Source organism: Hippocampus comes, unplaced genomic scaffold, assembly GCF_001891065.2.
Source record: "Hippocampus comes isolate QL1 unplaced genomic scaffold, H_comes_QL1_v1.1 scaffold270, whole genome shotgun sequence".
Lineage (NCBI taxonomy): Eukaryota > Metazoa > Chordata > Actinopteri > Syngnathiformes > Syngnathidae > Hippocampus > Hippocampus comes.
The window spans coordinates 509,859-523,980 of record NW_017805631.1 but is presented as its reverse complement, the minus strand read 5'-3'; the positions used below and the strand labels follow the sequence as shown (position 1 = coordinate 523,980).

At 44.3% G+C, this 14,122-nt stretch overlaps 1 protein-coding gene across 3 annotated transcripts; it reads left to right on the top strand.

The window, feature by feature from the left end:
- Positions 1-873: 873 nt before the first annotated feature.
- rnf103 (ring finger protein 103) lies at positions 874-11,282 on the top strand. Of its 3 annotated transcripts, XM_019881622.1 has the most exons (9): positions 880-1,555; positions 2,404-2,552; positions 5,315-5,430; positions 7,186-7,608; positions 7,710-7,842; positions 8,152-8,238; positions 10,008-10,559; positions 10,620-11,114; positions 11,180-11,282. In XM_019881622.1, exons 1-8 carry the CDS (start codon positions 1,330-1,332, stop codon positions 10,926-10,928), a joined length of 1,995 nt encoding a protein of 664 aa, XP_019737181.1. In that variant the 5' UTR covers positions 880-1,329; the 3' UTR covers positions 10,929-11,114; positions 11,180-11,282. The 3 variants fall into 3 exon arrangements, with proteins under 3 accessions (XP_019737182.1, XP_019737181.1, XP_019737180.1); XM_019881621.1 differs by having other exon boundaries at positions 10,008-11,114; XM_019881623.1 differs by lacking the exons at positions 7,710-7,842; positions 8,152-8,238; positions 10,008-10,559; positions 10,620-11,114; positions 11,180-11,282 and having other exon boundaries at positions 874-1,555; positions 7,148-7,222.
- Positions 11,283-14,122: the final 2,840 nt, after the last annotated feature.

Sequence of the window (14,122 nt, the reverse complement as noted above, 5' to 3'; positions counted from 1 at the left end):
GGGTCACAGATCATTTTCTTGAAAAAGAACGGAGAATATAATTCACGTAGAAATAAACAGACACATTTTATGATGTAGCCCGAAATTGAGCTTCCCCTTCTTGACAGACCAGCATCCGCCACTGATCTATATTTATATTGCACTTATATTTTACTGTGTACAGCTCTCTTTATTTACATTTATTTTTGTGCTTGCAAACACTTTGTTTTTCTTCTTTCTACCCCCCAAAATTGCTGCTGTACTGCAAACACTTTGTTTTTCTTCTTTCTAACCCCCAAAATTGCTGCTGTAGGGTGTAAATTTCCCCAGTGTGGGACAAATAAAAGATATCTTAATCTTTAACTTTGAATAGATGTAAAAAAAAAAAAAATGGCAGCCCGGTGGGTGGTCCAGTGGTTAGCTCGCCGAACTCACTGCAGAGGTTCAATTGCATCTCCGGCCTTTCTGTGTGGAGTTTGCGTGTTCCCCCGGGCCTGCGTGGGTTTTCTCCAGGTACTCCGGTTTCCTCTCACATTCCAAAAATATGGACGGTGTGTTGATTAAACACTCAAGTGTCCTGAGGTGTGACCGTGGGCGGTTGTTGTCTCTATGTGCCTTGCGATTGGCTGGCAACCAGTTCAGGGTGTCCCCCGCCTACTGCCCGAAGACAGCTGGGACAGGCTCCGGCACCCCGCGACCCTTGTGAGGATAAAGAGGATCGGAAAATGGATGGATGGATGGATGGATAGAAGTAAAAAATCTCTAGCTTTTTTGTTTACACGCGTTTACGGCTAAGAATATATCGTACATTTCTGTATATTTGTATGAAAAAAAAAGTTTTGATTTTTTTACCCAAAATCTAATCGTATGTTGGACCAGTGTTTGCAAAACTATTTCTCTGCGATTGTATGGGCGGAAATGACGTCACTTTCCGACGTCAGCTGATCGGAGCTATTTCGTTGACGTAATTGTGTTTTTCCGGGTCGTGTGGGTGAAACAAATACGAGCTGGACCTCGGCGCGGTGCTGTCGAGCGTCCACTTCTGCTGTTGGGCACAGTGCAGCTGATCGCGGGTTGTTTTGGTCGTTACATCATCTGGGCCTGAAAATCAGCTGGGATGCTAAGCTAATGGGCTAGCTGTTGACAGTGAGCAGGTTTCGTGCTGGTCAGGGGTTAGCCTCCTAGCCACTCTCCACCCAAATCATGAACGTATATGACGCAAAGGAGTTGATTTTCTTTTGAGAACATCTAATCGGTTCATCAAAGAAGACTTAGGAGGCCCATGTCGGGAAGTCCGCGCAGGCTGTCAGAGGAATTCTCTCACACTCGGCATCGTCGTCCAGCTGTACGATGTGGCTGAAGTTGTTCTTTTTGCTCCTTTATTTCATCGTTTTGTTCATGTTAGCTCGGATATTCGAGGCCGTGGTTTGGTATGAGACTGGTGTGTTCGCGACACAGCTGGTCGACCCGGTTTCGCTCAGCTATAAGAAGCTGAAGACCATCCTGGAGTGTCGAGGGCTGGCTTACGCTGGGCTGGCTGAGAAAAAGGATGTCAGACAGCTGGTGGAGAAATCAGGTAGACGTCCTTACTGCATTTGGTGTTTCCAGCCTTTGCCGCTTATCCTCGTTTAGTTCATGTTACGCAGGTGAACCTTTGGTTGTCTACCGAGGCCTTCCCGAGCCAGCTTCTGTCAGCCAAATAGAGTGCATCCTACAAATACCTGTTTTAGCGTCTTCACTTCATGCATGTGAAAATCGCACCCTTGTCAATGTTACCATGAAGCCAGACAAATGATTTTCCAGGTTTGAAGCTTGAAAATGTGACACGAGTGTGGCAAACCACACATGTAGCTCTATTAACAATTTACAGTGTCCAAAACGATAAATTGGCCCCATAAAGCACTTTTAATATTGGTCCAAAAATGGCAGATTTTATGACGGGTTTTGACATTTTTATATACACATTAACACAATGCACCATAAGACAAAGATAATGCCATTTAAACATCACTCCTCTCAAAAATCCTTTGCTGATTTTTCTCTCTGTTGTTAAGTTAAACAAATGGTAACAAACAAAGTACTGTATTGTAAAACAGTCAAATGTTCTGTCTGTTATTTATTTGTTGTAAAATAATTATTTATTTTTTTTAATGGATCAGATGATTAATCGGATATCAGAATTTAAAGGGGAAGGCATGTCAAAAAATGTCTTGACAATAACATGTTCGATGCGCTCCACTCATCTCAAGATGGCTTTTTCTCTTCATCTTTGTTTACGTGGTTTGGTGACTAGATTCCAAGTGGTTCTTTGGTTCCATTGAAATTGTTTGTAGTGTTCAATTACTAGAGTCAGACATCATATATACGACTCAACAACCAATGTTTACAGCATTTGATGAAAAAAAAATGTTCTCAAAACCACAGGAGAGCTGACACATGGGGAGCTATATTCAGCCATCAAGAAGGAGAATGAGCAAACGGAAGCAGGTGATGCCAGCAGCACACATTTCAGTGGTGAGATGCACTTCTATGAATTGGTGGAGGACACTAAAGATGGCATCTGGTTGGTCCAGGTACGACAAAATTATATCACCGTACATATGAATGTTAGTACAGCATTTTTCTTGTGTGAGGAGAACAAACAGAGCACGATACAGCTTCTGAACTTCACCAAGTAGCATGGTTGTATAATTCATTGCAAAAGCTTGACATTGATGCAACTTTCCCCTTTTTGTTCTTGTATATGGAGCATTTTTCAACCAATGCCTGTTAATTGTCTATTAAAAGTAGTTAGTTTTAATTAGTTTTCACTGCAGGTTTATTCATTTTTACTAGTTTTAGGTTGTTGTTTTTTTGGGGGGGGGATGCTTTGTTTAAGTTATTTTTTAGGTATTCATTTCAGTAAATGGGCGGCCCAGTAGTCTGGTGGTGAGCACGTCGGCTTCACAGTGCAGAGGTATCGGGTTCAATTCCAGCTCCGGCCTCCCTGTGTGGAGTTTGCATGTTCTCCCCGGGCCTGTGTGGGTTTTCTCCGGGTACTCCGGTTTCCTCCCACATTCCAAAAACATGCATGGCAGGCTGATTGAACACTCTAAATTGTCCCTAGGTATGAGTGTGGGCGTGGATGGTTGTTCGTCTCTGTGTGCCCTGCGATTGGCTGGCAACCGATTCAGGGTGTCCCCCGCCTACTGCTCGAAGACAGCTGGGATAGGCTCCAGCATCCCCCGCGACCCTAGTGAGGATAAAGCGGTTCGGAAAATGAATGAATGGATGAATAATTTCAATAAAATGTTTTATTTTCATTTTCAATTTGGTGTGCCAGTCCGAGGCCGGGCGTGGCCGACCTCACCGCGGCCTCGCTTGAAGAGTGTGAGAAATGTTGCGTTTGCCGGAAGGCTCGCCGCCGGCTCACGGAGTGGCCGCTGGCGACGTGGCGGTGGGCTTTGCCGCTGGGCAGCCTGGTGAGTGGTGGGGGCGTCTCGGCCTAGCTGCTAAGTGGGCGTGCCAGGGCAGGAGCGGGCGGTGCTCGCAACTCCTTTGGTGCTGAAGAACGTCCTGCAGGCTGAAGGTGCCGTACGCTCAAACACCAGCGTAAGCCCGAGCCGGCAGAAGGCCTCTAATGGTGGGTTATGGCTGTGGACCACCCCCACTACTCCTCCTCCTTGCGTAAATGTTTTGAACCCGTAGCCTGGCTCTCTAAAACCCCATCTGGCTGCCGAGCCGCTGTCATGACATCATCCTAAAGCCGGCTGCTGCAACAGACGTAAATATGAATTCATATATGGTTCATTCATGAAACAGCAAATAGTAATGAAGTCGCATGTGTGGGTGAACGTGAAGAAGTGGACCTTTCAGAGCAGCGGAGGTCTAGCCGGGGCGGCCGGCGGCTTTCCCGAATACACTTGTCGGGCATCCTGCTGGCTGCTTGAGAAAGTTGCTGTGTGTTTAATTTGCAGAGGTGGTCTGGAGGTGGCTCCATCAATCTTATACATATAAGATTGTGGAACCAATTGTTTTCTTGAATTGAGCGGAACTGGTGCTGAGATAGCAGTAGTGTTCAGAGATGGGTGAATAATGGGTGGATGATAACACAATGTTTTTTTGTTTTGGAGTTCTGGTGAGGAATTAGTGCTTTAACATGGCTAAAAACCATCCATCCATCCATCCATTTTCGGATCCGCTTAATCCTCACAATTGTCACGGGGCACGCTGGAGCCTATCTCAGCTGTCCTCGGGCAGTAGGCGGGGGACACCCTGAAATGGTTGCCAGCCAATCGCAGGGCACACATCGACCAACAACCATCCGCGCTCACATTCACACCCAAGGGCAATTTGGAGTGGTCAGTCAACTTGCCTTGCATGTTTTTGAAATGTGGGAGGAAACCATAGTACCTGTAGAAAAGCCACGCAGGCACGTGGAGAACATGCAAACTCCACACAGGAAGGCCGGAGCCAGAATCGAACCCTGCACCTCTGCTCTGTGAGGCTGAAGCGCTAACCAGTTCGCCACCAGGCCGCCGCTAAAAGCTATAGAAAAATAAATGTTGATATAATACAAAAGCTATCGAAAAATAAATGTTGATTTTTCATGATACACGCAAACATAATAAAAACAACCATCCATAAATCAAATACAGGTTCTATTTAACAGTCTGCAGACTTTGTAGTCCATTAAGTGCAGTGCATAATGCTGTTTCTAAAGTTCGATGCATCACAACCAACGTGAAATAAAGTAAGGATGGTTTCGCTTGTTGACCAAGTTTCCAACTTCTAAATTTGTAGCATGGTTTTCTCTTGAGAAATATTCCACACATAGTGTGGCACTGCAAGCCACCTACCTACCAGCTCTTATCTGTAAGCCGTCGTTAAACTGGATGGATGGAATGGCTGAAAAGTGCTTGTGATTTATTTCACTGCAAGTTCAACCCGGTTGTACTGTGTACAGGAGAGCTTTGTTCTGTAGCCTCACGTTTCGGACTGAACCAACTCCCAGACGTTGGACCTTCCGGCTACTGACCATGCAGCAATACCAAAATAAATATATTTAAAATCAACCCAAAAGCATATCGATTACAATGTATGAAATTAATTGATGAAGATGAAAATGAATGATCGGTTTGCTATAATTACGGTTGTTTCTCATTAGTTTTGTAAACACCGTTTATAATTTTATTGATTTATTTCCCAATTAAAATGTTTGTTATTTCTCTGCCTGCAACCGGTTCGGGGTGTAGCCCGCCTGCTGCCTGAAGACAGCTGAGATAGGCTCCGGTACGCTCGCGACCCTCGAGTGGATCAGCAGATTTGATAATGGATGGATGTTATCTCTTTGCAGGTCATTGCTCAAGACCGAGAAGCTCTACTCAGTAAGTCCAACTGGGGGAAGATAGTACAAAAAGTGTCCCAGTTTGGAATCCGAACTGGAACTTTTAACTGCTCTCATGACCACAGGTTGGTTGGAACTGCACCATTACGATCAAGGAAAATTGAAGAGCAAAATCGCTGTCTTTATTCTTGCTTTATTTCCCCTGAAGGAATGACAGTTACTCAAACTGAACAATGCGGAGTTTGGCTGTTGAAGATGTCATAGCTTATTTGGTGATGGCTTGTCAGAAATGACATATACCGTATTGGCCCGAATATAAGACGGCCCTGATTATAAGACGACCCCCTCTTTTTCAAGACTCAAGTTTGAAAAAAGACTTTTTGAACACCAAATTAATTTTTCTACAAAAAATAATTACAGTACATCTGAAACAAATGATTATAACAATATATTTGAGAGAAAAAGCATGTTATTTTGCCTCATTCAAATCTTAATATCTGAACATTTAAATATGTAAACTAAAGTGCAATCATATTCGTAAATGAATGGCTTCTGGTTTTTGAAATGTAAATTACATCATAACTTCTCCTCAGCTGCCGGTTAACCTGGCCAATCTTCGACCCACTTTTCTCCAGATTGTCGCTACGTTTCTCCATTTTCTGTTATCTCTTCTATTATTTTCTTCTCTTTTCTTTCTTACCGCTATTTTTTTTATTTTTCTTCTTCTACTACCGCTATTTTTATTTTTATTCTTCGTGACAGGGGTTCACTTTGGCCTGGGGAGTCAAGTTCAGCATTCGCTTCAGTGATATCTGGCGCCATCTAGCGTCGTGAATGGGTATGTCTAGACCCTGAATATTAGACGACCCCCACTTTTTCAGTCTTATTTCAATGCAAAAAACACCATCTTATATTCGGGCCAATACGGTACGTAAAAAAAAAAGGCGGGGGGGGGTGTTTCCTTTAAAATGTCTAGCACTAGTTCGAAAACTATAGTTCACTATTTGACCTTCACATAATTTTGGTGGCACCTGTACACTGGTTGGTAATATGTAGACTATAACATGGTGTTTTATTAGTGTGGCACGAATATAAGAAGGATTTGCTGCAAAATAATTTGAGGCCAGCATGTATCGTCAATGTTTTTTAATAATGACAACTTTATCCATCATCGAATAACAAATGCCGTCACGCTGCACTGTGTTGCTATACAGTAAGAGTCATAATGAAAAAATACCAAGCGGCCGTGGCTCAGTCAAGTGAAATAAATGGTGAGAGGTGTTCTTTTTATTTTGGTCCTTGAAAAGTATGTCTCCACATGAAAATGCTTGTGCAATGTGCATTGTTGGAGTGCCACTGCCAGGTCATTTTTGTTTTTCTTTGAAGCAGTGACATGTATTTGCTTAACACAATGCCTTCATTTTAGTGGGCTGAGTACACAGTCATATCCATTAATGCAATTGTACTAATAAATAATAATATATTTTGCACATTGCCTAGTAAACCAGGATAAAAAAAATCCGAGACGCAAATTTTCTGTATAATGACCCTGATGAGTAAGAGTAGGCCAGGAAATGCACAGATATGGATGTATTGCTGTTGAAGCACAATATAATTTCCTGTGAAGGAGTCATTTTGTATTTGATATGACTGTCTATCTGCGTGTGCGTGTGTGTGCGTGTATATATATATTTTCATATTTTACTTCCTAGGGCAGCCCTGTAGAAAAATAAAATAGAAAAATAGAAAAAATAGAACTAGCTGTATGTCAGTTGTTGTACAGATCAAATTTCTTGAAAGTGTCCTCACCATCTCATATTAACAAACTAGTAAAAAGTGCAGTGGCGGCACATGACGCCACTCTGCGTTCTCTCCACAAGGTCGTGTATCCGACGAGGCTGGCAGCGTTCCACTCTGGTCATGTCAGTCCCGCAGACGTCAGCATCGAAGGGCAAAGTCATGCTGAAAGAATACGACGGCCGCCGCATCGAACCCGAGCACATCTTCCGTTGGATGACCTCCCAGATGTCTCACCGCATCAAGACGCTGTGTCGCTCGGAGAAATTGCTGGAGGAGTGGCGCCCCGACCCGCTCCACCCGTTAAAGATGTTTCTGTTCGCACCCCTGCCTCAGCCGCCCGTTTTCTTCTCCTCGCTCTCTGTCAAGTTCACCGGCAGGATCGAGTTCATATTCGTGGACGTAAGTCACTGGGACAACCGCAGCAGCCTGTTGGAGATTGGCGTGACACAGAGCCCCGCCTACATCCTGAAGATGCCAGAGGGCATCTATCACTATGGCAACAGGTTCACCATTCAGTTGAAACAGATTCCGGGCATCTCATTGTTGAACGTTGACCAGCACTTTTTTTCAAATGACTCTTTATTTTTTTGTTCATTCTCCGCAGTACTGGCGAGTTCTTGTCCGTGGCAGCCATGGACACCTTCCTGCGTTCGGTCCAACCAGAGGTCAATGACCTTTTTGTCCTCAGTCTTGTCCTGATCAACCTGTTGGCGTGGATGGATCTCTTCATTACACAGGTGACTTTGACTCCACTCGAATAGTTTCATTTGATTTGCATGGAATGTATAGGTTGACTGTGTCTCAAGTGATACCTTCATTCCAAATTGTGTCGACACCAAAAATGCTCACAATGCGTCATACAAACTGTCGAATCAGCAGGAAGCGCAGAAGCCGCTGCTTTATTTCCTCGCGAAGGCCACACAAGTGAAATCAAACTATTCGTTAAAAGTGTGGCGGAGCCATGACTGACTATCGTCAGTCTTATTCCATTTTGATCAAGCACATTGTGTGAGGTGTATATTAATGGTGATCATTTTTATGGGCAGGGAGCAACGGTGAAGCGGTTTGTTGTTCTAATCCGAACGCTTGGGACCTACAATTCCATCCTTTTGGTGTCCTGGCTTCCATTTCTGGTAGGAAATTACATGTCGTTCTGCAAAAACACTCATTGTGTTCGTCGTTTATCACCGCTTCTAATGAATCAATGACAGTCACACCGTCAGCTTGTCATGATAATTCCTCCATCGACTTAGCGTTGGATGAATAAAAAGACCACCGTAGTTGTTTTCCAGACTCGATAAATGGTATTTTACTGAATGTGCATGTTTGTTTAGACACGTCATCAATCTTCATTCAGGACGCTTCGTCCCTCTCCTGTCAGTCACGTTGCTCGCCGATTTGGTCGTCAGCGCACATGCATACTCGGGGCGGAACGGCTTTTGAAAAAGGGTATGGCTCAACGGTTTCGGTTGGCCTCACAGGTGTTCCTTTGCTTTGTAGGCACGCGCAACTCTTTCTCATTTGCACGGGCATACACTAGATAGAGAAAGATGTCCATCCATCCATTTTCTGATCCGCTTTATCCTCACAAAGGTCGCGGGGGGTGCTGGAGCCTATCCCAGCCGTCTTCGGTCAGTAGGCGGGGGACACCCTGAACCGGTTGCCAGCCAATCGCAGGGCACACACAGACAAACAACCATCCGCGCTCACACTCACACAACAATTTGGAAGGCCCAATCAACCCGTCATGCATGTTTTTGGAATGTGGGAGGAAATCACAGTACCCGGAGAAAACCCACACAGGCACGGGGAGAAAATGCAAACTCCACACAGGGAATTTGGGGTTGGAATCGATCCCCAGACCTCTGCACTGTGAGGTCAACGCACTAACCAATTGACCACCGGACCGCCCAGAGAAAGATCTGTTATTATAATTAAAAAGAAACACTCAACAGGAATAATTTTAATGCTGGGAACATACTTCCTCTGATCATTTTTTTTAACTTTTAACCGAACTGCAGACTTCTGACAGGCAGTCCGAATTGCGTAACAAAAATTAATATATGCCGATTTCCCAAACAGCCATTCCAGCCTTGTGCAACCAAGTGAAAGAAAACCTGATGGAGATAAAACACGTCATTTTATTCCGAGTCTGTGGTTATATGTGTTGTTCTTTTTTTTTTTTTTTTTTTTTTTTTAACAGAGCCCGAGTTATTTTTATTGCTATTTTCAGCAAAGATATGTTATTATTATTTATTATACAAGAGTTCAATATTCTTGAGGATCGAAAGATAATCGCTCTGAAAAAGGATGCACTATAATTGTCTTTGCTCAAAAAGCATCACGATGTCGTTGCCATCAAAAGAAATATTGATCGTGATAGTTTCTGGGGAAATAAGTTGTCCTGAAAAATGTGTTATTGTGACATGCCTAGTGGACAGAGCTTTATTTTGGCTCGCTCCCACAAGAGCAAACTGCTGCAGTTATCTGCGATGCCGCGTTTCAGCTCCTTCCACAGATGGTCAGTTGGATTTTGTTCAGCGCTAAAGTAAGGCCACTTCAGAACAATCCATTTTGCTCTTGGTCCTTATTTGGTGTTTATTAGCTGAAGGTGTGGGGCGGGTTGTCATAATCCTGTCAGTAGGCCCATGACCCGCAACAATCTCGTTTCAGTCTTTTCTTGTGGTACCATCATTTTTTTTTTCATTAGGGTTGTGCCCCCATGAGTCTATTTGACCTTGTAAACCTTTTTTCGTTATGATTACTGTTGTAGTTTAGTAGTACACGATACCGAATGACGTTTCCATGTCGTTTATACCTCTCTGTGGTGACACTGAGCTATTGGAAGCGTTTGAGTCGAGATATTGAAGTCGGTGACGAATCCCCTCCTCTTTTTGCCAAGGCCCTCCTCCAGCTGTCCTACCTGGACACCCTGTATGGCTACAGTCTGAAGTTGCTTCGCTACGCTGACACCACCACGCTGGCCAGCGTGGTGAGATCCGACTGGACCTTCTATTCATCCCACCCGGCTCTCTTCCTATCCACTTACCTGGCCCACGGCCTGCTGGTCGATTATTTTGAGAAAAAGCGCCGCTGCGGCAACAGAAGCCAAGAGGACAGCAGCACTAACTTGGAGTGGCTGGCCAGTCTGTGGGAGTGGTACACCTCCTATCTACTTCACCCAATCGCATCGCTTCAACAGGTGCCATCAGACTGGGAGGATGACCCCAGCTTCCTTTTTGAGCGTTTGGCCTTCCCCGATCTTTGGCTCCGCCCGTTAGTGAGCATGGATTACATTAAAGCTTTACCCGCCTGGAAGTTCCGATGTGGCGGCGCAGATGAGCCCGAAGAGGAGACCGACAGTTGCCGCTCAGATACGGACAGTAGTGAGTCGAGTGACTACGCGCCACCACCAAGCGGCCAACGGCAGGAGAGCGCACGGGATGGCGACAAGCGCTCTGTCGACAGTAACGCCGAGTGCGCGTGCGCTGCCGCGGCATCGTCGCGCCGCCGTCGCCGAGGCGACACTGATATCCCGTCAGCTGACAGCGTTGCTCGACATGAGTGCGGGGAGCGGTCGGGGTGGCCCCGCAACATCCTGTGGTGCTCCGAGTGTGTTGTGTGCCTGGAGAACTTTGTGAGTGAAGAACTACTGATGGGTCTGCCCTGCGGCCACGCCTTCCACCAGCAGTGCATTGTGGTGTGGCTGGATGCGGGCCGACACTGCTGTCCCGTGTGTCGCTGGCCCAGCTACAAGAAGAAGCAGCAGCAGCAGCCGCCACCGCCGCATGTGCACGGTAGTCTTAGTTGGGACACTTCATAAAAGGAGCCCTCCCTCTGTCCATGTCTTCTCTTCCTCTTCTCCAATCATATTTGGGTTCATTAGCGCAAGAAGGAAGTCTATAGCACAACTTGCTTGATGTTAGGGTGAGACGTGGGAGGGATGCCAAAGGTAACTGTGTGTGTGTGTGTGTGTGTGTGTGTGTGTGTGTGTGTGTGTGTGTGTGTGGTGTGTGTGTGTGTGTGTGTGCGTGCGTGCGTGCGTGCGTGCGTGCGTGCGTGCGTGTGTGTGAGATGCAAGTTGCTCTCATGACCGTCAATATGCTTGTTTCCATTTCTGTGCTGAACATCGTGTCTTCATGCTCCCATCTGCTAATAAATGCGTAATGGCCAGTCACCATGTGTCTCTTGAAAATTTGGGGCGTTCGTGGAATTTCTTTAACATACCAGCTTCAACAGTGCAGCATTGTAATTGATTATACAAATGGGTATATGTTTGGCTCAGTGGCGGATGCTGGTCTGTCAAGGAAGGGAAGCTCAATTTCGGCCTACATCATAAAACGTGTCCGTTTATTTATACGTGAATTCTACTCTCCGTTCCTTTTCAAAAAAATGAAAAGGATGCCTTCCACATAAGATCGGTGGTTGGCTCATTTCGCTGTCAATCAAAAAGAGATTCAGCCTCAGACCGATCATCCAATCATCATGCAGAAAGCTGAGTTTCCGGGCCAGCCTATAAACGCCCACTGTCCATAGACTCCTAGACACGCTGCGTGTCCGACGGGCGGGACAAAACCAACATTTATCCAATTACTCGTCTCGTTTCAATGCATTGGGACAACCGACACCGAACTCTCGACGCCCGTCGTCCGCGTGGTCGACGCTCCGTGTCCACACAGTTTAAAGCACAGTTAAGCTGTGGGAATGAATGAGAAGAGAGTCGCGTCGTAACCAGTAAGAAGAAGCTGTTTTGGAACAAAAATTGAGAGCGTTGTAGCGCATATTTAGTCAACGACATGTCCGCACAATTGTACGTACACACAATATATTTGATCACATACTTTTTGACATTTTAGGGGAAGCTTAGCTTCCCTTGCAGTTTTAGAACAATTGCCTCTGGTTTGGCTCGAATCAAATGCGTCAATACGTTGGGCAGTCTCAGCAGTCAGTTCGACTAAGCATGTCATCAAATGTTCTTGATTTGAATAAAGTCATGTTATGGGCGACATCCAAATGAAGTACTTCAATGCAAATAAAGTCAAGCATTATTACAAGTGTAACATGCTTACACTTATGTACGTTTCCGCAATTAAATGAAAGCCAGTACAAATATCAAAAATGTGGCAAATAAAAAATACATACTTTGGATTGACTATCCGCAAGGTATTTCATGACACAGCGCGGGCTGATGTCATGGCTCCTCGGTAGCATCCATCCATCCATTTTCCGATCCGCTTTATCCTCACAAGGGTTGTGGGGGGGGTTCTGGAGACTATCCCAGCTGTCTTTGGGCAGTGCGGGGGACACCCTGAACCGGTTGCCAGCCAATCGCAGGGCACACACAGACGAACAACCATCTGCGCTCATACTCACACCGAGAGACAATTTAGAGTACAGTATTCAATCAGCCTGTGCATGTTTTTGGAATGTGGGAGGAAACCGGAGTACCCGGAGAAAACCTACGCAGGCCCGGGGAGAACATGCAAACTCCACACAGTAAGGCCGGAGCTGGGATCGAACCCACGACCTCTGCACTGTGAGGTCGATGCGCTAACCACTGGCCCACCAGGCCGCCCCCTATTGTAGCAATTTAAGATAATTTGTCATAATGTAATAGTAATAATAATTTAAAATAACCCCACACAACAAAACCTCTCCATCTAACTGTCCATTAAATCTATAGACAGGCAACATGTTTAATTCTTCTAATGTTGCGTGTGTCGAGATGAAAACAAACCGGTTGCAGGTCTGATACTAAATGCTATCATAGATTGGTACAGACAGAATGATCATTCAAACTCCAAACCAGTTACTGAATGTGTGTGGCATGTCAAAAACTGCAAATTTCAGTCTAAATTTAAGAGCATAATGCAGGGGACCGCAAATCCTTGCTGATTGGCAAAAACATACAAGACGAATTGTCATCAGGTAAATGTGTTTTAAGTGTTCCTTTTTCATGATAAAGTTTTATTTATTTTTGGTTGTGGCAGCACTGCAATAACACCAGGTGGTGGCAGTAACACACAACATCAGTGTAACATTTTAAAACCGGATGTGTGCGTCATTTCTTGGCCCAATAAAACCCAGAGAAAATGCAGACGATTTACTAAATATTATTATACTTATTGATCCATCCATTTACTCTGACTCTTGAAAAATTACAAAAATATATACCTACAAAACTACTTGAGACTGAATTTGTGGCGTCTGAAAAGACATAATTATGTATTTGGGACCAACAGTTTTGCACTTAGTATGACAATTGGGGAGTAACTGCACATTTCACGGAGACTTGTGTCATCGGAGTGACTTACCTTTTTTAAAAGCAGTGCGAGTACTTCTGTATATAAAAACAAAAACAAAAAAATTGGGACTGTTTTTTTGGGGGGGTGTGGGTTGCCATGTTACCATGCAAGAATAGGTGATGTCCAAATGCTCAACCATGGAGGGCAACTTTATTAAGCACGTGTTTAATAGCATCTTTTTTTTTTTTAGATGCTGTATTTTATTTTTAGTATCGTTTTATTAACGGGTCTTAGTTGTTTGATGTCTTACAGTGTTAAAAATAAAATCTATATGTTCGCAAAGTAAATTTAGGACATGAAGCAATGCGAGGCCGTGGATGAAAAAAAAGACATCGATATTCTCAATTGTGTGTTTCATTGAAATCTGAAGAGGCCCAGATTTTACCAATAATCTGCAAAATCCTCATTTAAAATGCTAATTTTATGAATACTGGACCACCTTCTTATGGTTTCTTTGTTTACCCTTTTTTTTAAATCATGACCCCACAAATCCTTTGGGTAGTCTACACGTTAGGTTGTTCAGTAATAAGATGCTGAAAATATCAAGACAGCACAAGGTTTCAAATCAAAGAAAATCTATTGATAGAATACAAGAACGATACAGAAATCTGCATTGAATATCAAAATATTTAGTGTATAGTTATATTTCTCCCGGGTAATATATCCCTCACCTCTGTCAAAAAAGTCTCCTAGGTTCCTAAAAGGACTGAAG